Source organism: Aulonocara stuartgranti, assembly GCF_965226115.1.
Source record: "Aulonocara stuartgranti genome assembly, chromosome: 22".
NCBI lineage: Eukaryota > Metazoa > Chordata > Actinopteri > Cichliformes > Cichlidae > Aulonocara > Aulonocara stuartgranti.
The window spans coordinates 18424726-18446281 of NC_138957.1; the positions used below are offsets into that span (position 1 = coordinate 18424726).

A 21556-nucleotide genomic window follows, 5' to 3' on the forward strand; every position below is an offset into this window, starting at 1 on the left:
CGAAATTCTTCTTTTTTAACATTAATCGAGCTCGCTGGTTTCTGAAAAGCTTCATAGTGATAAATGCCTTTAACCTCCTATTTGGACTGTGTTTTAATCACAGGACTGATCAAGACATTCAGACCTACACTATAGCTGTCATCAATGCTTTATTCCTCAAAGCTCCTGAGGAGAAGAGACAGGTGAGGCTGCGGTGCACGCACACACACAAATACACTGCATATACTGTATCGTGCATCATTTCATGTTGCAGTCATCAGCATTTTTCAACTCTAACAGTGTCTAACTGTGTCTTTTGTATGCATCCGGTGTGCATCTGTATACGAAACTATAAAACATCTGCAGTGTAGTGCAATAAATAAAACCTGAGTGTAAAGAAGTGCTACCATGCTCCCATTTCTCCAGTCTTTCCCGCACACACACACGCTCTCTCACACATGTCACGCGTTGCCCTGTAGCTCATCACATGATCCCTTGCCCCAGCATCATAGGGTCCAGGGATGCGCTCTGACATTAATAATGAATGATGCTAACACAGAGCCTTTCTCCTGCGCAGCGCACAAAGTTGAAGGCACGCTAGACCGAAACGAGCTTCGCCGCAGTGCTGAAAACAGACTGCGTGTGGCTGTTTATTATCAATTTAACACTTTTTGTCACCGATCTTGCTCAGAGAAGATGTTGTGTTTTATAAGACTCTGTTTAGGGGACAAGCAAGCTGTTTCTCTTTTAGCTCAGGTTACGTGTTTGTGTTATTTCTGCGAACAGGCCGCTTTTAAAACGTGGGGCTGTGGGACCACAAACTAACACTAATCCTGATCGTTTATTTCAGCGTGATGCAGAAGATGTGAGGTGCTGGCTGCACTCTTTTTGTTTTGTTTTTCCTCTGAGGTCAAGAGTGTTTTGTGTGTCTGTGTGCGTGCGTTAAGGACTCGACCATCAGTAGACCTATTATTACAAACCCCCAGACTGTCACCGTTCTGCTGACTCTGTTGCCCCCCACCCCCCTTTCTCCCCTCTCGCCACAGGCTGCTCGGCTGACAGAAAATGTTTTTTTTTTTAACCTCCTCTCACACTTTTTTTTTCTCCTCCACATTCACTCACTCACTCACCCTCTCTGTCTCTCTGTCTCTGACTTTGTTTCTTCACTGCACACGATATGGTAGTATGATGAGCACATTGTGGACATCCTAAATTGTCCCCTGACAGTAAGTGCACCCTTGATTAGCACCCTTTGTAGTTTGCACTGTAGAAGACAACAGTTAGTGCATTTAGTATCCCTTCTTAAGTTCCTTTTTTTCGGATGGCTTTCTTACTTTTTTAATTAATTAATTATGTATTTTTCATTTTTACCCGTCTTAATTCCTCATCGTAGCATGGACAATCCTAAGACGCTTTGTCTTGATATGGCGTTGTGTCTCACTCTCTCTCCCGCTCTTCCCTGTTCCTCCCCACTGTTCTTTCTCCCCCGTTAGGAGATGGCCCATATTCTTGCCCAGAAACAGCTGCGCTCCATCATTCTCAGTGTAAGTCTACCCATACCCTTCTCCTCTTTACCCCTCCAGTGTCTTCCTCTGTCTCCTCCTCTCTGTCTTTGTCTCTCCCTGTTGCTGTTCGAGTTTCAACCTCTTCTCTTCTGTAACAAAAATGACACCTGCCACATCTTTCTCTGTTTCACCCCCTTGGTCGTTATCTCTTGTGGATACTTTTTCCACACCTGTTCCCTTTTGTCTCTTCATCATCTCTCTCCTGTGTGAAATCTCATTCTCCGTCCCCTTTTCCTTCATCTGCCTTCTAATCCTCGCCATTCACATCCAAATCCTCTTATTCCTCTTTGTCATATCTTGTCGTCCTCCGGCATAATCCACTTCTCGCCTTTCTGACCCTAAACCCTTTCCCCTCTCCTTTACTTTTCCCATTTGTCCTCTACGCCATGCAGAATGTGATCCGGAGCAACACGCCCATTAATGATGAGATGGCACATCAGCTGTACGTGCTGCAGGTTCTCAACTTCAACCTGCTCGAGGACCGCATGATGACCAAGATGGATCCTCAGGACCAGGTGTGGAGTGGGACAGTCAATCAAAACGGGTGGTGGTGGGTGTGAAAAGGGAGGGAGGTAGATTATCATCTGCAGCGGCTTCATTTCTCAGCTCAACAAAGATCCCAAACAGACTGCTAATACGTTAAAAGCATCCCTGAATAGAAAAACACTGTAACGACTGGATGGATCATAGACTGACTTTCAGGTTCGTTGGAATTGTACAAACTCTGTTTTTGCCGTATATACTCTGTTACCATGTGTGTTTGTACCTCTCCCCCCATTTTTACAATCATTAATCTTCTGTTCAGTGGCTCGTGGGTTGTTTGGGCTGGAAGCATCCAAAATAATAATAATTTTGGCTCAATATTTAAATCGGGGAATTGGCTACTGTCCAGATTGCCTAGGGAGCTGCGAGACCCCAGACGATGGAGAATGAGGGTGAAAGATTTTAAGACTGTAAAGTGGTAAATGGAAGAAAAGACTGATGGGTTTGTGAGCAGTGCTTTAACATTCCTCTCTGTGTGTGCAGGCTCAGAGAGACATCATCTTTGAGCTTCGGAGAATCGCCTTTGACGTAGAGTTGGAGCCCAACAACAGCGGCAGCATTGAGAAACGCAAGTCGATGTACACCCGCGACTACAAAAAGCTTGGCTTTATTGTAAGTCTTTTTAGAGGGCTTCGTTAATCCGCTTCCTCTCTGATGTTATCCTCCTGGTAAAAAAAGCTTCTTTTAAACATATCGCAGCTAGTGCAATAACAGGCTGTATATCAAAGATAAACAAAGCTGACATGATGTCACCCACTGGTTTGCAAACTTCCTAAAGTTAATGATTTTGGCTCCTGTGGTCTTTGAAAGCCACATATCACAAGTGAAGTGGAGATCTCACTGAGAAACTGAGGATGTTCCACACTTACACAGGATAGTCGTGACCCAAAGGTTACTGATTCATCGTTCTTTGACAATGAAAAGAAGAAAAGGACTATCATGTTGTATTAACCTGTGACTATAAACTCATCATGCTTATGCTTTGGCTTTGCTGTTCATACCCAGTAGCTACGTTTTTTGTACAGCCTTGGATGCAATGTACCAAAATAAGTATAGTATTGTGGAATGTGTGTGTTCATGTGTTGCTTTTGTGTTGTATGCAGCAGTCTAACTATGGCATAAGAACTTAAGCAAAGCCACTGTGGCTTGGTGTAAGCCCAGAGCCGTTTCGGGGCTCTTCCCATTCACACTCCGACTGCAGTGTGCTCAGTAGAGATAAGGCCAAATTGGCCTGTCTTGTCTCCACTGTGTGGAGAAAACCCACCCTAAAAATCCTTAGTCTGCTTTCAGTGCACCTCAGTTTGCACAGACACACACATACATACTCCGCGTGCACACATATAAAACTCATCGTTCTCTAGATCAGCCTTATCACTCCTGAGAAAAGTTGTTTACCTTCTAATATACGCAACTTCTATGCAGTAGATATTGTTGGACATGCTGGGAGATTGTTCACATTTGATTAGATATGCATGTGCCACGTAGTCTATTTCTGGTTTAAGCCTATAAGTCTGCTTGCTGTCAGGCAGAATTACAAAACTGATGAGCCAGGTCTCACTGTCCTCCATTTCTCTTTCATCCTCCGCTTCCTTTACTCGTCTTCCTGTTGCTGTCCTCTTCAGTATTCTGCGTCACATTTAAAAGTCAAGAAGATTCTCGGAGTGACGCGTCTTCGCGTGTATCTGTGCATTTAATTGTTAGTCGTCTGCAATGTCTGGAAATAATTACGTCTGACAGACTTTCAGCACAAACGGTTTCTTCCTGCATGTCTGATGCAATATTTAGATGTTAAAAGTAGTGCCTGTGTTTTTGTTATTTAAAAGTTTTGAGTCTGATTGTTGAATATTGTTGAATATTTTAGTATAAGTTAATATTTCATATTGTTCCTTCCCCATGGCCCTTCGCTTCCAGTTAGAGTTACTTACTATATTTCGAAATTTACTTGAGTTTAGTGTCGTAACTACGATATCCATCTCCAAAATGTCAACTTTTAGCCCAATAATCTTTTGCATTTCACCTACTGTGGAAGATATTTTAAGTGTTTATACACTAGTAGAAGATATTCAGACTCTCAACAGACAGATATATATATATAAACACCTAGCAAGGCTTGGAAAACAACCTTTTTAGTAGTTTCCATTGTAGTAGATCTTACAGGGTATCAGCCATGAGTGTGAAGATCATGTATCTGTTTAATAATCAGCGACAAGTGGTGTATTTTTTTTTACTTAACAGATTTCAAGTGGGCAGAGCTCTAGTTTTAAAAATAAAGTCTGCACCAATTATAATTTTGCATGATTTTAACCTAAATCTAATTACAGTGGGTTATTTGAGACTGCCAGCCTGCTGCGAATAAATCAGATCAATCCACACCCACACACTCCTCAGTACTTTTCTACTGTTTGTTTAGTGTTTTTTTTATTAACATTGTCTTTAATGGAATCAAAAGCTTTGAGGGGCTTTAAAAGGATGACCTCCTGCTCCACTAATGCGGCCCTAAAACTCCAAGTTTCCTCCCTGACAGAAGGAGTGTTTATGTTGTGCATGTGATCCCTCAGCTGGGGGGGAAAAGGGGAAATGGGATGTTTAATCGATTATATCAAAGAGATTAAAGGTTAAAAAGAAGATTTGGTGAAATGTGTTTAAAAACATGTCTCACACTGCACCTCTGTTTTTCTCAGAACCATGTGAATCCAGCTGTGGATTTCACCCAGATTCCTCCAGGCATGCTGGCTCTGGATAACATGCTGTACTTTGCCAGGCACCACCAGGACGCTTACATCAGGGTAAGCACGCACGTACAACCCTAACGCACACACAAATGCCGCACAGAGATTCCTGTAGTGTCCTACAAAAGCCTCACTTCCCTCCAGCTCATTCAGTCACTGAAGTTTCTGGCTCGTTCTCAACACATCTTTCAGTAAAACTGCATTTCACGAGGTTTCTCAGCCCTGACGATAAAACTTATTTAATTTCTTTCACCGCCAGTCTCTAAACAATGCTGCACTGACATTAAGTGCTTTTTGTCATCCTTTCATGATAGCCAGCATGATTTTATACAGCTTTCATCATTATGTGTGTGACGGTTTCTAGACACGATTGTGGGAAAAGAGAAGCGTTAGTGGTGCCCGCTCAGCCCTTATCAGACGAACAGTGGGAGAAAACACAGCCTTCAATTCCACAAATGAAACTGTCGCCAGCTAAAATGATTGGGACCTTGATGGCCTCGGTTATGGCGTGCTGCCACCATCCACGTAATTAGAGTGGGGTTTTTTGCTGATGACTTTTATGTGTAGATTTAATTTATGTTAATCCACGAGCTCTAAGGGGTCAGATAAGAAAAAGACTTATAGTTTCTACCTCAGTGTTTATTAGTAAAATACCTTCAGTGTGACATTGAACCCTTTTAAAAGGGTTTAAGGCCCCTGCACCTAATTAGTGTCAAAAATGCAATGCGTGCTAATGCTCACCTGTCACTGCAGCAGGTAGCTCTGAATGTTTGATTTTACACCGGATAGACTTCCTGACACAACTCCAAAGGGCATTTGTTTCCCAGGCTGGAATTAAACCAGCGACTTTTCGCTTTTCCAAGTGAATCTGCTTTAACCAAACCCAGTAAATGCTATTAATTCCTGTCAGTTAACCTGTCAGAGTGGAACACAGCGCAACATTACAAATTATTCTTCACATAGAGCTGGGGTATCAAACATAGGATCTGTGGGCCAGAATCGGCCCAGCAAAGACTCCCATCCGGCCCCTTGGATGGCTTTGGAATATACGAAGGAGGACATAAATTATGGCTTTTCCTACTGATAAAAACACCACTCACTGCTATTCATTCTGCACCAAAGTAATGAAGTAATAGATTAAAAAAAAAAACCGAAATTACAGTGAAAAATCATGAACTTTTCTATCAAATATATAGAAGCAAAAATTAAAAGAAACAAAACAAAAAAAAATAATTTTCTGTAAATTAGGAAACATTCAGTTTTTTAATTAGTCTGAGCAATTTGCTTTTTTTTTTTCAGCCTTCGGGCAACACACTCACCAGAAATGTCTTTTTTTGTTTTATAGCCCTGAGGAAATACAGTCCTTATTTCTTGCCTGGCTTATTTTATAACCTCTTGTTTCCAGATTGTCTTGGAGAACAGCAGTCGAGAAGACAAACACGAGTGTCCGTTCGGCCGCAGCAGCATCGAGCTGACCAAGATGCTGTGCGAGATACTGAAAGTGGGCGAGCTCCGTAAGTCTATATCAGCAAACGCACACGCACACACACACACACACACACACACACACACACACACACACACACTTTGCACACACTTTGCACACACTTTGAATAAAGACATAAAAAAACCCAAGATGCTTTACATGCAGAGATGCATATAGTTGTGTGCAAGAATACAAACATCCAGAGACACAAGTACACACAGCCCCTAACTGTTAAGATGAAAGCAACCATTATGCCCTGTAATTGTGCTGCCAGGAGTTCATTATTTAGTGATGCACCTCGCCCCCACGGAGCCCCTTTTCAGCCTAATATGCCGCCTCTGGACGGCACACTGCGCAGAGAAAGAGACGCTGTGCCTACGTCCACTTCAAATTGATGTGCCCTTTTCATCTGTCTTTACTTGTTTAAATTGCTGAGCTGGTCTCGGTTCCAATCCAGACTGACCCCTGCTGCTGCCTGTGGGGAGGAAGGAGGCATTTTTAGCTCAGTTTTAAACAGATCTGCCCTTTTCTTCTGCTTATATTCTTTTTTTCCAGAGGAGTTGGCTGCAGTGCAGGTTTTTGTTTTTTTATACTCTTGTCGGAAAATTGTCCCGATAAAAGTACCAAGCTAGGTTTCAATACCAGATAAGAAAGTGTGGAAACACTGCTTTTTTTAAACGTATTGTAATTGCCCTGTCTATTTTAAACATGCTCTTATCTCTGCCAGACTGAGCTCTAACGCTACATTTCTATCCCCGACTTTCCTACCTTGGTCACATTCTGCCTGCTCTACTTTTATCCCGCGAATGACCTGTAGACACGTCCTGACCGGGAGAGATGGGCTGGGTGAGTGCAGGGCACCGGTGGTGTGTGAAAACATGCTGAGCTTTTAGTTTTTCATGTTTCAGTGATCACTTTCATTCTACTCTGTGTTTGCCTGATGATTCTTTGCAGCAGATCTCTGGGTTATATTTATATTCCGTGTATGTCAGTGCTCTTTTTTTTCTTTTTTTAAATCCAGTGCTTCACTCCACGTGCCCTTTAGGCCTTTTCTCTTAGCAGACTGAAATTCTTCACTTCAGTCTCTCTTAGAAATATCAGTTTGACCTCATTCGTACCAAAATACAGATGAAACAGCCAGACTTGTCCCTAAATAGGGAAACATGTGTATCTCTAAGGCTTTTTCTAAGCTTCGAATTGAAGGGCTTATGCAACAGAGCTGGATCCCTGGGATGAATGCCAGACTGTCATTATAAATAAAACTTTCTGTTTTTGAGAGACTTTCTCCTTCAAATACAGTCCAAATTTCCCCCCCTCCCAAAACAAGATTTGGGATTCACTTTGAAATGTAAGAGCCGTGATGCCAGCTTTTGAACTGTGCACTCATAACGAGCCGGATGGTCCCTCTCTTCTTTAGCCCGAAGGATGCGACTAAGCTGATGATACTATGTTATAATATGTTATGACACAAAAAAATTCCCCTCCAGGACCGGATGCCCTAGTTGAATTATAGCAGTGACCTTGACTCGTACTTTTCAGCCTTTCAGTCCCCAGTGGCTGTATAATGTCCCCTTTACTGAGGGTGTTAGTCTGGGACACTGAACATACCATTAATATTTATGATGCAGCAGACTGTGTTTATGTATTTGTGAAATGGGAGGGCAGATAAGAATTGCAAAGGTGAACCCATAACCTGCAGAGAATGACCGATCTATCTGCGATATTATGCTCTGCTGACATGATAACGGCACATACGCCTGGTTAAAACATGACACGATGGCTTTATACATAAGTAGGCCATCGTTGGGTACAAGGTTTTAAAAAAAATGGATGTAGAGGGAATGAAAGGAAACAAGGCAAACACTGGGGACAGGAGAGAAAAGACAACATTTTGATATATTTTTATTTACTGAGCTCTAAATCTTAATCTTCTCATCCATCTCCGTCAGAGCTCCAGTAAATATTTGCTCAGTCTCACACTCTTTGAACATTGTATGAGTCCAATCCTTATGAGAGGATGCCACTGTGCCCCAGAGTACTCATAAGCTGCATTGCTTTTCTCCTGTAGTGAGCTAAGTGCATTTTCATACACACCCCATTAGCCCTGTGTATATTAACACACACTAATGAACGTACGAGTAGGACAAATGTAACATGGGCCTGGCAGGTGCTTAGAGAGTGACGGCTAGTCATTAATAGAGTGTGCGTGCGTGCGTGTAGCACTTTCCCCAGAGAGATGATGGTGGAGAAATGAGTCTTGGCTCTACACTGACATCATTTGGTTGACCTTTCGTTGGAGAAACAGTGAAATACCTGACACTAATGAGGATGTTAGAACTTTTCTCTTTTTATCAGCTTTGATGGTATTTAAGCCAAGATACTGTTGTGCGTTGTTCCACCAGTAACTTAAAATGTAACAGCGACGTTTCTCTTTATTGTAAGAGTTTGTACTGTGGAAAAAACTGTCTGTTTCTTGTTCACTACAAAAAAGTATGAAAACTAAGTCATGGACGAATAAATCTGACTCTTGACAGTTTGGAGGGCGGAGCCCAAAGGCCCTAATGTGATTGGTCACTTTCAAAGCGGTGACACCTCCACCTCTGTAAATGACAGACCACAGTGGTGCTAGAGATGGCAACGTTGTTTGGCCAGTTGGTAAACAGTTTTGGATAGGGCATCTAACATAGGTGGAGTTGCCATAGTAACATCACCTATTTAATTTAGGACTTACATTTTAAATTAAGTCTGTGGCTGTGAACATTTTTTTATGTTGTTGTTGATGTTTTGCTACTGTGTATTTTGTACTATGCTATTAACACGACACATTAACGCTAGCAAGTCTGGTTAGTTCTTAGAAGATTAACTGGTAGCTTGAATGTGTTTGCTAAATGTCTGGATAATTAGATGAATGGGTTTCAGATTTTTAGCGCTGACTTGCATCCTGCTGTCAAGATAAACTGTAAAAGCTTTGTAAAAACCTTGTTGAGCTTATAAGTTTTTATGCAGCCCCATCGCTACAGCCCAGTAGTTCAATCAAAGACTGAAAAACATGAAGAAATTTAGTAATGGCTGGTGTTGTTTTTTGCCAGCCATCTACATGGTGATGCTTTTATTATGAGTGTGCTGCTAAGCTATTTCACCACTCATCTCAAAGCACCACTCTGACTCCTGTAAGCACAGTTGCACACGAGCTGCTGGAACGTCTGCATCCATCACTGTAAAACAGTAACTTAAATGTTCTTGTGAATAATGTTCCACCACACAGTCTTAGTGCTGCAGAAGATAAATAAGAAATTGATACACTGAGAAAGCTGTACTCCCTAAAACTTTGATGCTACCGAGCTACACGCTGATGCAAAGCTGCAAAACAGGAAAAAAGTGTTCGCTTTTTTATTTCTTTTTTCTTTTTTTTAAAAAATCTGCTCTGTATCCCTTTGTGGATAAAGGCAGAAGAAAGAGACCGTGGATTAATGGTGACAGCAGCGACGTCTCTGTGGCTCATTTTCTCTCTCCATCTGTGTGAAATGCAAGTATGGCTCTGGCACGCAGACGCTCTCTTCTTGTTTTCTCACGAGGATGAAACGCGGAGGGATTCTGGATTTGCCGGGGCCTGCTGAAGTTGCCTTTCTTCCCTGCTCGCATCTTCAAGCGCTTTCATTCTAACCACATTTTTCTCACTTTTCTCAATTTTCGTTCTTGCTTTCATGCATCCTCCTTTTTTTATTTGTCCCTCTTGGTGTGTCTGAAGAACATCTGTCCCGCTCAGACTTGTAGTCCTTTCTCCTGCTTTTATGGTCTCGGTTGCTGTCTTTTCCCATGAATTTGACAAAAATGGCACAAGCACACCAGAAAGTAGCATTATACCATTGTCTAAAAGAAATACTATATAATCCACTCATGAATCTGCAGTGATAGTTTTCTTAGTCCTCGCTCAGGTGAACAAACTTTCTTCTATTCTGTTTTTCTATTCCACTCTATCCGTGTTTTGAGACCTTATAGTATTTTGCCTTTGTTGCTGTTGTTCAGATGTCACTGTACATATTTGATCTGCACAAAGGAGGCAAGCTTATATCAGCGCTGATAGAGCCTACATAATTCATAACAGCAGGTGTCACTCTCTGTCCTGCCTCCCCGTCTCTCTTTCTCAATTACTTCCATTAATACATACCTGTCCTGGCTCTATTTCTCCATTTCTGATGCCTCGCTTCGGATCCTAAAAGATTAATTGTCCCAACAGTGTTTCTGCTGGAACACGGGGCCTAATGGAATCTGTGTCTTTGAGACGCCGAGCCATGACTTCTCTCTCCCCGCTTAAGCCGGCCCATGGAATATTTATGAAGTTATTTAGAACAGGCCAGGCATGGTGAGTAATGGCCCTGCTTGGTGATTCACGGTGTGTCGTCTCTGTGCTGAGATGGAGAGCTGGGTGGTGAGGCATGGCGGGTCCAGGTAGGACGCACGCATGCTAGCAGACACGGATGCCAAAATCAAAAGGAGACCAAACCCCATTTCTAAGAACACAGAGAGAGGCAGACTGACGGTCACGTGATGTTCTTCAGGTTTGTTTCTGTGTCTTTCTTTAGAAAGCCATCAGCCAAGGTCAGAACAAAAGGCCGTGTACAGCACTTTGGTCAAATTCACTGTACATTTCAGCACATGAGCAGCATCGCAATAAGGAACATTTACAAAATTCTCTTAATTCAGTTTTGTTGTTTATATCGCCTCATCTGTGTATCTCTTACTTTAAGCAAAAATTTATTATACTGTTCATATATTTGCACCGCCTTCTAATATTCTAATAAACTCTAAGTGACGCTAGTTAGAGAGTAACGGGGCTGTTGTGATACATATGGCTAGTTGAGTCCAGTCACTCAAAGGTTTGTGTGTGGACTTGTGTGTATGTAGTATGTCCAAGCCCAGCAGGTGACTCAGAGTCATCCAAACTCATTAACCTCCCCTGCTGTTACCCAAAAAACAACACACACACTTCCACACATACACGTACAACCCTTGAGAGGTAACACAGTGTGAGATTAAAAGGCTGCTATGTGTTCGGACTGGGCCGCAGTGTGCCAGTGAGATGTAGTTTTTGCACACACTCACAGCCGCGAAATGGATATTCATGTTGGGACATGCAGCCATACACTCATGCAGAAGAGTAAATAGCAGCCACAAATATCATATCTCACATTCTCAGGCTTTTTAATCAGTCCGTTTCAAATGGAAAGAAACAGCTTCACAGCTTTAAAATGTATTTCATTACGACTTTATGGTTTCTGATTGTTTTCTATGGCACGTTAGTGTCTGTAGTCGCTATCTTTGCTATCTGTACCTTAACTAATTTCTATCCGTGAGCACATCTGAGGGACGAACGTGCATCACACACCATGTGGTGCATAAAACAGTAAAACAAGCACAGAGGACGCATTGCTCAGGGATGAAATTCTACCTCCTGCTCGTATGTCACACGCTGCGGGGAGGCCAACGCAGCATAAGAGCAATAAAGCCGTGCCAAATATTCAACAGTGTCACTACTTCAGAAAATCATATCAAACAAGAATAAGCTCAAACTTGCCACCGGTAAATGGTCCTTGAAGTATCCGTGACTCAGCTCGCAAGGTATTTATTTTCATCATAAAATGTTTCTGATATTCTGGAGATTTCCTAATGCTGGGATATTTTTAGTGCCTAGCAGCAGAGTTTGCTCTGCAGGATTGATTTGAGACTTTTGGATTATGTTTTCCAGCCTAAAACTTGTAACCTAGCATGAGTCCAAGCACATCAGAAGTAATCGATTTTGAGTCATTTCACTTTTGATAGCATTATTCACACTTCTGATTTGACGAGGCATTTTCCAAATTCAGCAACTTCTCCAACTACAAGTATTAAAGTGTACAAACATTAAGTTTTAGCTGTGCATTGACGTGGAAGCCGATCGTCAAATCACAGCTGCCACTGCAAGCCACCTCATTTGTAATTCTCCCTCAGTGAATCAGGAGGAGATGATGGCAGAAGGATGTAAAGGCCAAGCGCAGAATCCCAAGTATCCCTCGAGTCATGACATGAGCATCTATTTGGCAGTCAGCAGCCACTTCTCACAGTTGTCAGTTGCAGGCTTGTGTTAACTGGGGGGAGGATAGCATTCTTCAGGGTTTTCCACTTCATAGCCTCGGGCATACACCAGTAAACGGATTGTAAATTTGAGAGCACAAACAACAACAAACTTGACAGATGGGTGCTTGAGAATCTCAATTTTTGAGCATCATTGGCATTTTCCAGAAACTCCCGTCCCCTGTCAGTTCTCAGCATGTTGTGATATACTAAAGTGGCTCAGTGGATGAAACATAAGCCAGCCTACGCAAGTGCTGCCGATCTAAATTTTGCTTGTATGTGTTTTTTGCTCTTGGAGGTCCTTGGATGTAATTTACCAGCAAACCATGCTCTCAACAATCTGTTTCCCCAAAAGACCTCTTACTGGCAGGCTGTCGAGGGTGAAATCAGACAATACAAAACCGCTGAGGTCTAGCGTCTTTATATAGTTGTAAAAGCACCAAAAGGTAGCTGCTGCGGAAGCTGAGAGTTACAAACGGGACAAAGTTTTCTGTGCTGTTAAAATGAAGGACGATGTGAATATGGTGTAAATGCACGTTTCTTTCCTATCAGATACAAAATGAGATCAAATGCAAAATTCTATCAGTGTAATCAAATATTCAAAAGAGGCCATTTCTGCGCTTGGAGGTTAAATTGTGGTTGCTAGCTAGTTGTAGTTTGCATGGAAGATGCGGCTTGTCTGCAAATATTTGGCATTTATTCCCCGAGCTGTAGTGAAACATGAAAAAGTACAACACGACCTAAACTGAGACAATATGGCTTCAAAGTAAAAGCAAAAGTTCTCTCTTTCCAGTTTGTGACACAGGTTTCACAGGTTTCTACCACTTGGTGAGCAGTTTGCAAGTGTTTGCAGACCAGTTGATGTCTTTCATACAACCTACTCTAACTGAAGTAATCATGGGGCGATTTTCAGCACAGAGCCTTACCATCACTTTCACAGTAGTGACTGCCAGCAACCAGTTGTCAACCAGATGGGGAATAAAGCTTTTTTCCTTAGTGACCAGTGGGTAAATGGGGCTTTAGCAATCAATGAAACCAATTGGGGAATACATCTTTTTGACCACTGATTGCCAGATGGCCACTGCTGGGTCTCTAGGCCTGCATGCCTGGGGCGTTACGCAGCATTTGTTCCTTTCCAAAAAGTGAGGGCATTCCCAGATTAAAAGGAAAATGCACGTTATCGTTTGCACCTGACGCCGCTACAATCTTATAAGTCTATTATTTTTACTCGATGCACAGTACCTGTGTATGAATATGTTTCGTTCGCTCGTGCAGGCTGTGTTTGTGTGCATACCGCACTAATGCACGAACACATATGTGCATGTAAGCTGGATCATTTTCTGTTGTTTTGTAATGATTAACAAACAATTCTGGTTTTTTGCATTTGGACCGCCGCAGACAGATTGTGTGTTTGTTTACGTAAGCATGACTCACGCCATCTGAGATATTCCTTCAGAAGAATCTGGCACGAGGCATAATAGAGTGCATGGTTTAGCCCCCATATTTTGCATATTAAGATATAAGTTGTGTTTAGTACCTTTAATAATTGCAACCCAGGCACAGCAGACTCACAAAACTCACAGCTGGATGCAAGCCTCATTGTAGCTGAGAAAGGAAGTCTGTGCGAGCAGATGCTGTGAAATTTGTTGGATTTCTGTCTCAGTCCACAGCGCTGATGGATTCACTCTGTCTCATTTTCCTTTCTCTCCATCTGTTACCCTCCTATCCTTTGCTCTTCCCCTGTCCTCTAATGCTTCTTGACCATTGTGAGCAACACCACATGCTAAAGTGGTTTTGTTATGCAAATGAAAGCCCCCGAATTTCGAGGCTCCGACTTTTCCCTGTTTTTCATCCTTATCTAATCTGCATCCCTCCCTATAATGGCACAGTTGTTGTTGTTAGGAGATTCCAAATAAAACAAATGTAATATTTTGAACAAATGGTTTCCCGTTTATGTCTTGCATCTCTTGCACTGCCTCTTTTTCTTTTCTTTTTTTTTAATCTTGCATTCCTGAGCAGAGCCTTGGACCAGCGACCCCCTTTCTGCTGGCATCCTTATTTAATGATCATTAGTTTCATGATTGAGATACTTTAATCAGAGCAGAGCCTTGCTGGTCTGGCCCAGATATTGTAAAGTTTTTATTGTTATTTCACATAGATTCCCGCCCCAAAATCTCATTGACCGTGCATTTGAAAGGGACACACTGACCCTATAACATTTGGCAGGGTCTTAATATGCTCGTAGGATCATTAAAATCCCTGCTGAATTCATGTAGCAGTCTAGCACATAGATGGATCTACAAAAGCTCTCTCCCCTTAGATCCAGTATATTAGTAGAAACGCTATGCTTTGATGCATATAGGTTAGCTTTGATGTGTTTATTTTAAGCCTGATATCCATTACTTATGTGGTTTTAGTGACACTGTGCTGTAGAAATACACAGTCATGCAGCCAGCTGTGGTTTGCATCTCTGTGTACCTGCTGCTTTGGCATCCTGTACACTCACGCAAACAGTGACTGGATCCGAAAGATGATGCTGACGCTGCTTGCTGGACACACACACATACGCATGCACACATTCACACATTCACACACGCTCTCCCCTCATCACAGTTGGACATGAGGCCATGCTGGTATTGTAATTAGAGTGGGGATGACACTTTTTGCTGTGTATTCATGTGGCATAGCTGCAAGGTGACTCTGAGAGTTGTTGTGCTTGCTTTGTGCACGCTCACAGACACGCATGCACACAAACAAATACACAGCAGACCTTGACAGATGTCAGGATGGCATTCAGCCTCTGTCTTCCTCTCACACATGCATAGAGATGTGCGCTCATTCTCTTTGGGCAAATGCTTAGTCACCTCCCTCATGTCCACGACTCATCTGTTTGGTCGCCAGTTGAGTAATTAGCTTTCAGCCGATGTCACCGAGTCCTCGGAGCGATCATGTCGAATGGACTCTAATAACATGACGGGTGATGGCGGCGTACACACGCAAACGCGCACACAAGTCCACTTTAGGAACGTGACAGTGACCCTTGAAAGCAGCCCACGTCCCAGAAGATGGATGAAAGGAGAGGAGAACTGCCCGAGCCCCCTGAGTGGCCTCGTCTTCATGATTAAATTTGTTGATGTCGTGGAACATCACTGTACCGATGTGTCTAATTTAGTCTGCAGCCAATGGCTTTGAACTCCTCTCTGCTGACAGAACTTTAACATCCTATCAGTCAGGCCATGAGCTACTGAAGCAGTGTTAAAAAAAAAAAAAAGTTCACATACGCCTTCGAGTTGTGATTCTGAATTATACATTTTCCAGTATTTTATAATATTGCTTTCCCTTTGGTGAAAAGAACTATAAAAATATCAACGTTCTTTTAAAAATTCATTCAAAAAGCCTAAACTTGCTCCTACAGCACCAGAAGTCTACTTATTATTTTATTACAATTGGTATAGATGATTTAAAAAGAGCCGATGAAGATGGTGCGTCTACACAGATGGCAAAACAATGTAGCAAAAACGTGTCAGGAACAAGTGGCAGCCTGTGAAGCTGCAGAGTCGATGCAGACGTGTCAAAAAGTGCAGTTCCTCAAAGGGCCAGAGATGTGAAAATGCCAAGGCTTACAGCAGAAATAAATATGCTTTCAGCCTGGTACAGAAAAAAAACAAAACTTGTCTCAGTAGCCAGACAGCTGCATGGGCATCAATTTCTTTTAATAACTCGCTCGTTTACATTTTTAATGGTTATGCATCTTTTTAGTGGCCGGTGGCTGCAGACGCAGGTATCTGCAGATATTAGCTGTCTGCTAAGTTTCACCTCCGCTAATTGGAGTCGCTGAACTGAACCTCATGACTAAAAAAACGTGTTTAGGGTGCTGGTGAATTTTTCATGCAGTTTTCTAAATAAATGGCTTGCTGGAAAATACTGGAAATAACGGACTGTCCGAGAAGTGTGTGCTCCAGTTTTTTTTACAGTAGGTGAAATTCTATACTTATTTATATTTAGCACTAATTAGCAGGTATGTGTCGGTCCAGTGCACCTACACAACTGTGAGTGCTTTGCGCTTAGCAGGCAGACTGATTTGCTAAAGCGGAGGCTTCCACAAACCAGTCTGTGCGGTCTCTATTTGTATCGTGCTGTTTTGGTTTGCTTCTTTTTTCTATTCTAACTTGAAAGCTAAATTTATACCTTCAGTTCTTTCTTGTATATTTTGTCTGTCAGCTGTCGCTGTCTCTTCATTAATCTGAATGAGATCAAAGCTGTTATAGGGGCCTCATCTTAAGTTGCAGAACTTCTTGTTTTTCCTCTCTGGTTTTTCACAGCAATGGCTTTTTGTTTTGGGTCATTATCTGCATGCCCAGATGTTTCTGTCTTTCAGATTTAATAATAATTTGAAGACCTACGTTTAGCCAGTGATGGGTGTTACTCTCTCTCAGTTCATCAGTCCTTCAGCTAAGCTGGACGTCAGGGTGTCTGTCCGTACCGACGCAGTTCATAGAAATCATTGTTTCTCCTACAGTTTTGGTCAGAATTGAGCTATCATGTCACTGAGCTTCCGGTTCTCTTCGGGATTTCAATGATCTGGAAAAAATAGCTTAACAGGCAGTGATTGAAACAGAGCATAGAATTGTTTGCATAGCCTCAAGCAGGAAGAAAGTGGCATCAGTCACTACCACGGCAACTATCTGTACCACCAAAGATGCTCTTTCATCATTTTCTGTTGAAAAAAGTATTGAACCAATGTTCTGCTGACCAATGTGAGCATATGGTCAAGCATGATTTAAATGAGCCATTATAGTGTCCTGTTACTTACTCTGAGCGGTACAGGCACTGAACATCTGTATATGCAGATGGATGAAACACACACAGGACAAAGAATACTCATTAGAGCTGGGTTATAATATCACTCCAAGTGTCTGCTGTGGCCCCATATGCTTGGCCAGAAAGAGTCATAAATTGTGACTTTAACTGAGTATGAGTTCACGGCCGCCCTGCTGTTTCAGACTGTGTTTAGCCAGCTACAAGCAGAGTTCAGTATCTGGGTGTGTGTTCAATGATGTGAGTCTTCATAAAGTCATCAAAATATAAACTCATGGTGTAATGTACTTTCAAAACACGCACACACACACACATATATATATATATATATACATATATATATATAGAGAGAGAGTGAGAGTGAGTGAGAGTGAGTAAAATGTTACTTGAAATATGAAATTTACACTAACTTTCTTAATGGAAAAAGACCAAAAATCAGTTTTTTTTTGGTAGAATACAGATGAACTCTTAAGTAGGAAGTTGTTGTTGTAATGGTCTGGACTTTATTTGTTTTACTTTTTTATTTTTAATTGTGGGGTTGAATTTAACCCTGAACGTGTGCATTTTGACCATCATCCTATTGCTTTATTGAAACAGCAACGAGTGGATGAGTCACCCCTTTAATGGTCTATTTTACTCAAAATGGGACAAAATTATGGAAAATGAACGTCTTGCTTTAATAAAAAAGAGCTGAAACCAGCAATTGAGACATTAAACTCAGTAAGAAAATTTTTACTTTACTAACTTTACTTTATTGATTTATATAGCACTCTTCACAGGATAAAAAACAAAAAGTGCTTCACAATAACATAAAACAGTACAATTAAACATACAGCACAAATCTAATTAAAAGCTAGTCTAAATAAGTGAGTCTTAAGATGATGTTTAAAAGAATGAATACAATCCAGGCAACGTAGAGATGGAGGGAGAGAATTCCACCGCTCTAAAAGATCTATCACCTCTGGTTTTAAAACGTGCTCGGGATACTACCAACAGCCTTTGATTGGATGATCTCAGGCTGCGAGGTTCTAAAAGATCAGAAATATAGGCAGGAGCGTCATGATTCAAAGCTTTAAAAGTCAGTACTAAGATTTTAAAATGAATCCTAAAATGTACTGGAAGCCAGTGTAATGAGCGTAAAAATGGTGTAATGTGCTCTCTTGACTGACTGGAGGAGGTGAAGATTCTTTTTGCTCAAACAAAGACAAAGACTGTTACAATAATCTAAGCGAGAAGAAATAAAACATGAATAATCATTTCTAACTCAGATTTAGACAAAAAAGTTTGCAGTTTGGAGATGTTTCTTAGCTCAAAAGACGTCTTAGTGGAGCCGTAATTCAAGTGAGAAATGGGATCGTTTACTTATAAACTTCTATCAATTAGATTGCAACCAGAAGAGTCGCCTCCTTCTGGCCATTTGAATGAATGCAGATTTTGACATTGGCTTCACTTTTCAAACCTGGAGGCTTGATCCAGTCTGTTTGCTGTCAAAAATCAGACTGAAATAAGCCGTTCGCGTTGATTCCCGGCTCTGATTTCACTTGCAGCTGTTGAGAGTAGTTTTATTTTTTTTTTATCATCTTAGTTGATTTTGCTACTCAGTGCAAGGCAGTATTGTAAGTGATTAAAACGTGGATCTTATATGACATAAAATCACAATTTCGATCTTTACTGTATATTTATTTTTTATATGGATACAACTGATCGTATCACAGCTAAAAACAAGTCTCTCAGTAAATTACCTTGGAGTATTCTCAACATCCATTCTAAATTTTAATTAAAAGTTTATTGCGTGACTCTGCAGGTTTCCCCTTTTAGAAGGACATTTTTAAAAGGTAGCTCCATTCACCAGTACTCCTTAATGTCAGGTCAGTAATGCCAGCCTGTGCACTGAAAGAAGTTTTCTAATGGATTCCTCCTTTCATGCACACAGCGTGATGTCTCTCAGCTTCAAATCGAGGTCGTGTGCATGATTTGAGACGAGCAGTAACAAGAAGCTAAATACTACTGTACATCGATTTCAGCTGCATAGCCCCTTAAGTCAGAATAATGGGCAATACAGTTTTATTGCGCCTCTATTTTCATTTCGTTATTGTGTTCATAGTGTCACTCAGAAAAATGCTAAACCGCCGCTCTGGTTAGGGAAAAAAACACAAAGGTTTGTTAAGGCTAGCAAGGCTTAAAGCTCTAGTTACCTAATCATGGCAACAAGACTTTGCACTCACACAGTTCCAGCTCCATTCAGGTGGATAATTTTAAGTGCCTTTGTGCAGTGTTGAGAATGATTCAGTGGCATTTCAGCTAGCTGAAAAAAGGGAAGTACTAAATTGTTCAGCATTTCCCTCCATATGAACTACAGCACTCTGCAGTCAAAAAATCAAATATCAAAAAGCTGAAAACAGCATCTATATGTAAACGTGATGTATTTAAATTCGAATGAACAGACTAAGGATCGCAGCCATTTCTCTGCTACAGTCGCATGAGAACCATTTAAGGCTCGTTCCTAATGTCGACTAAACGGCATCTTAAAGTGCACGTTTTGGTGTTTTGCTTTTTCCCACTTACCCTAAGCTAAGTGTGTTTGTATTCAACCATCCGCATTCTGTAAGCATTTGGATAACGGCGCTCTTTATAACCATTTGGAGCCATCCGCACAGTGCCATGTTTTACTTTCCCCCCTTAGCATCGGTGCTTCTGGAGGTAATAAAACCACCCTCGACTCAGCACGCTTTACAAAACCCAGAGATGGACAAATCTCTGCAGCATCACACCAGAGAGCTCGCTGTCTGTATCTCCAGAATAAACCTTGACATGTAATTCCCCTCACCTTGGCACCTTGGGGCTCTGTTGGTCCTATCAATAAATAACCCATTTAGCTCAGAGGTCACTTCAAACTTCAGCCTTCCCGACACCTTGTCCTTGCCAGATTAAAAAAAAAAAAAGGGGGGGGGGGGGGGGCTGTACTTGATTATTGAGGGAGTTTTTGTAATCTGTCCTTTCTTTTTTTTTATCTCTTTCCTCTTTTTTTTTTCCTGTCCCCGAGAGAAAGACTGTAGACTAAGCAGGTAGTCAGCATCTGTTTTGGCTCACCTCTATTAGCTTCCTGATTGACTACTGGCACGGGTAACACATTTCCCCGGATTCCCCTCTCGCCCTCCCCTTAATCTCGCATCTATCGCTTCAAATCAAGGCTCAGGTCGCTGTGCCCGTGGGCTGAGGGCATCACTCATTATACTGTGAAGTTTCAATTGCAGCCTGACCCCTTCCATCCAATTTCATGGCTGCTCCTGGTGGGCGAGTGCTCCCGCTGCTCCATTCTGAAACTCTTTAAATGAACCAACCTTTGGCTCAGGGCCGCCACTCATCTCAGCAAGACGAGAGGGAGACGAATTTAGTTCAAATGAATGTCAAGCCTTGTTATTGTAGCTCTTGGTTAATGCGGTTTGGGCACTCAAGAGCCTCGGCTTTCTCTCTTCCCTCTCGTTCTTATTTCGTACATGCTCTCGCACAAATGGTGAGGATTGAAATGCTTCAGTGGGCCGCTAATAAAAAAAACAAACCACCTCTGGCTTTGGAAAATGGAAAGTCTCGACGTAGTCCACTTGGAGCCGTTTGCAGGTCACAGTTTGCCTCTGAGGGGCATTTTTGTGTTTGAAGTTGATGAGTGGCGAAATTTTCAATAACACGCAGTTTTGCTTCATTGGGAAACTGCATCTGTTTCTCTGTAGTGTTTTTCTTTTTTTTTTCTTAATGAAATAACCTTATAAACACGTCAACTTCCTGCCACGTCTGCAACGCTGAAGCAGACAATCCCTATCAGGCTTTTTAGATTTTCTCTAATGAACCGTGTGTCATATTCCATAATATTCTGTCGCTAGTGGAAATTACATTATTTTCAAGGTGGCTCTTTAATATACACAAACCTGATGATTCTGCTTTCACACTTAAGCGTCTCTGTGATCATCAGACACATTTGTCAGTGTAAAGCAGAACCTTTAGTGTATGATTTTATTTGTAATGTTTCTAGCTAAGTGATGTTTATTTGCCGTGGTTGTTTGTGTGGGATGCCCGTCCCAGTGTGCTTCTGTCAGGTGTCTCGACTCGAGCTTCAGGCCACAGTCCTTAATTGAAAGGAGCATTTGGGTTAAAATAAATGCACCTTTGCTTTGCTCAGCAACTGGCTAATCCTTTGGCATTTTGTTGTGCCTGAGGCTATCTGTTAACTAACAAGATCACACTTTTTAAAATATTTATAAATCTAATGATGAGTTCAGTGGTACCAGAAGTCACAGTTACAAACAAAATATCCAGACTAATGTAAGATG

At 41.7% G+C, this 21556-nt stretch overlaps 1 protein-coding gene across 4 annotated transcripts in view; it reads left to right on the forward strand.

Annotated features, from left to right (window-relative positions):
• Nucleotides 1-21556, forward strand: part of elmo1 (engulfment and cell motility 1 (ced-12 homolog, C. elegans)) — a 102870-nt gene that overhangs the window by 54362 nt on the left and 26952 nt on the right. For all 4 annotated transcript variants that reach the window (XM_082522357.1, XM_082522360.1, XM_082522359.1 and 1 more), the window contains 6 exons: nucleotides 104-182; nucleotides 1473-1523; nucleotides 1937-2059; nucleotides 2571-2699; nucleotides 4769-4873; nucleotides 6222-6330. In XM_082522357.1, the coding sequence (XP_082378483.1) occupies nucleotides 104-182; nucleotides 1473-1523; nucleotides 1937-2059; nucleotides 2571-2699; nucleotides 4769-4873; nucleotides 6222-6330 (596 nt within the window). The remainder of the gene's footprint in view (nucleotides 1-103; nucleotides 183-1472; nucleotides 1524-1936; nucleotides 2060-2570; nucleotides 2700-4768; nucleotides 4874-6221; nucleotides 6331-21556) is intronic.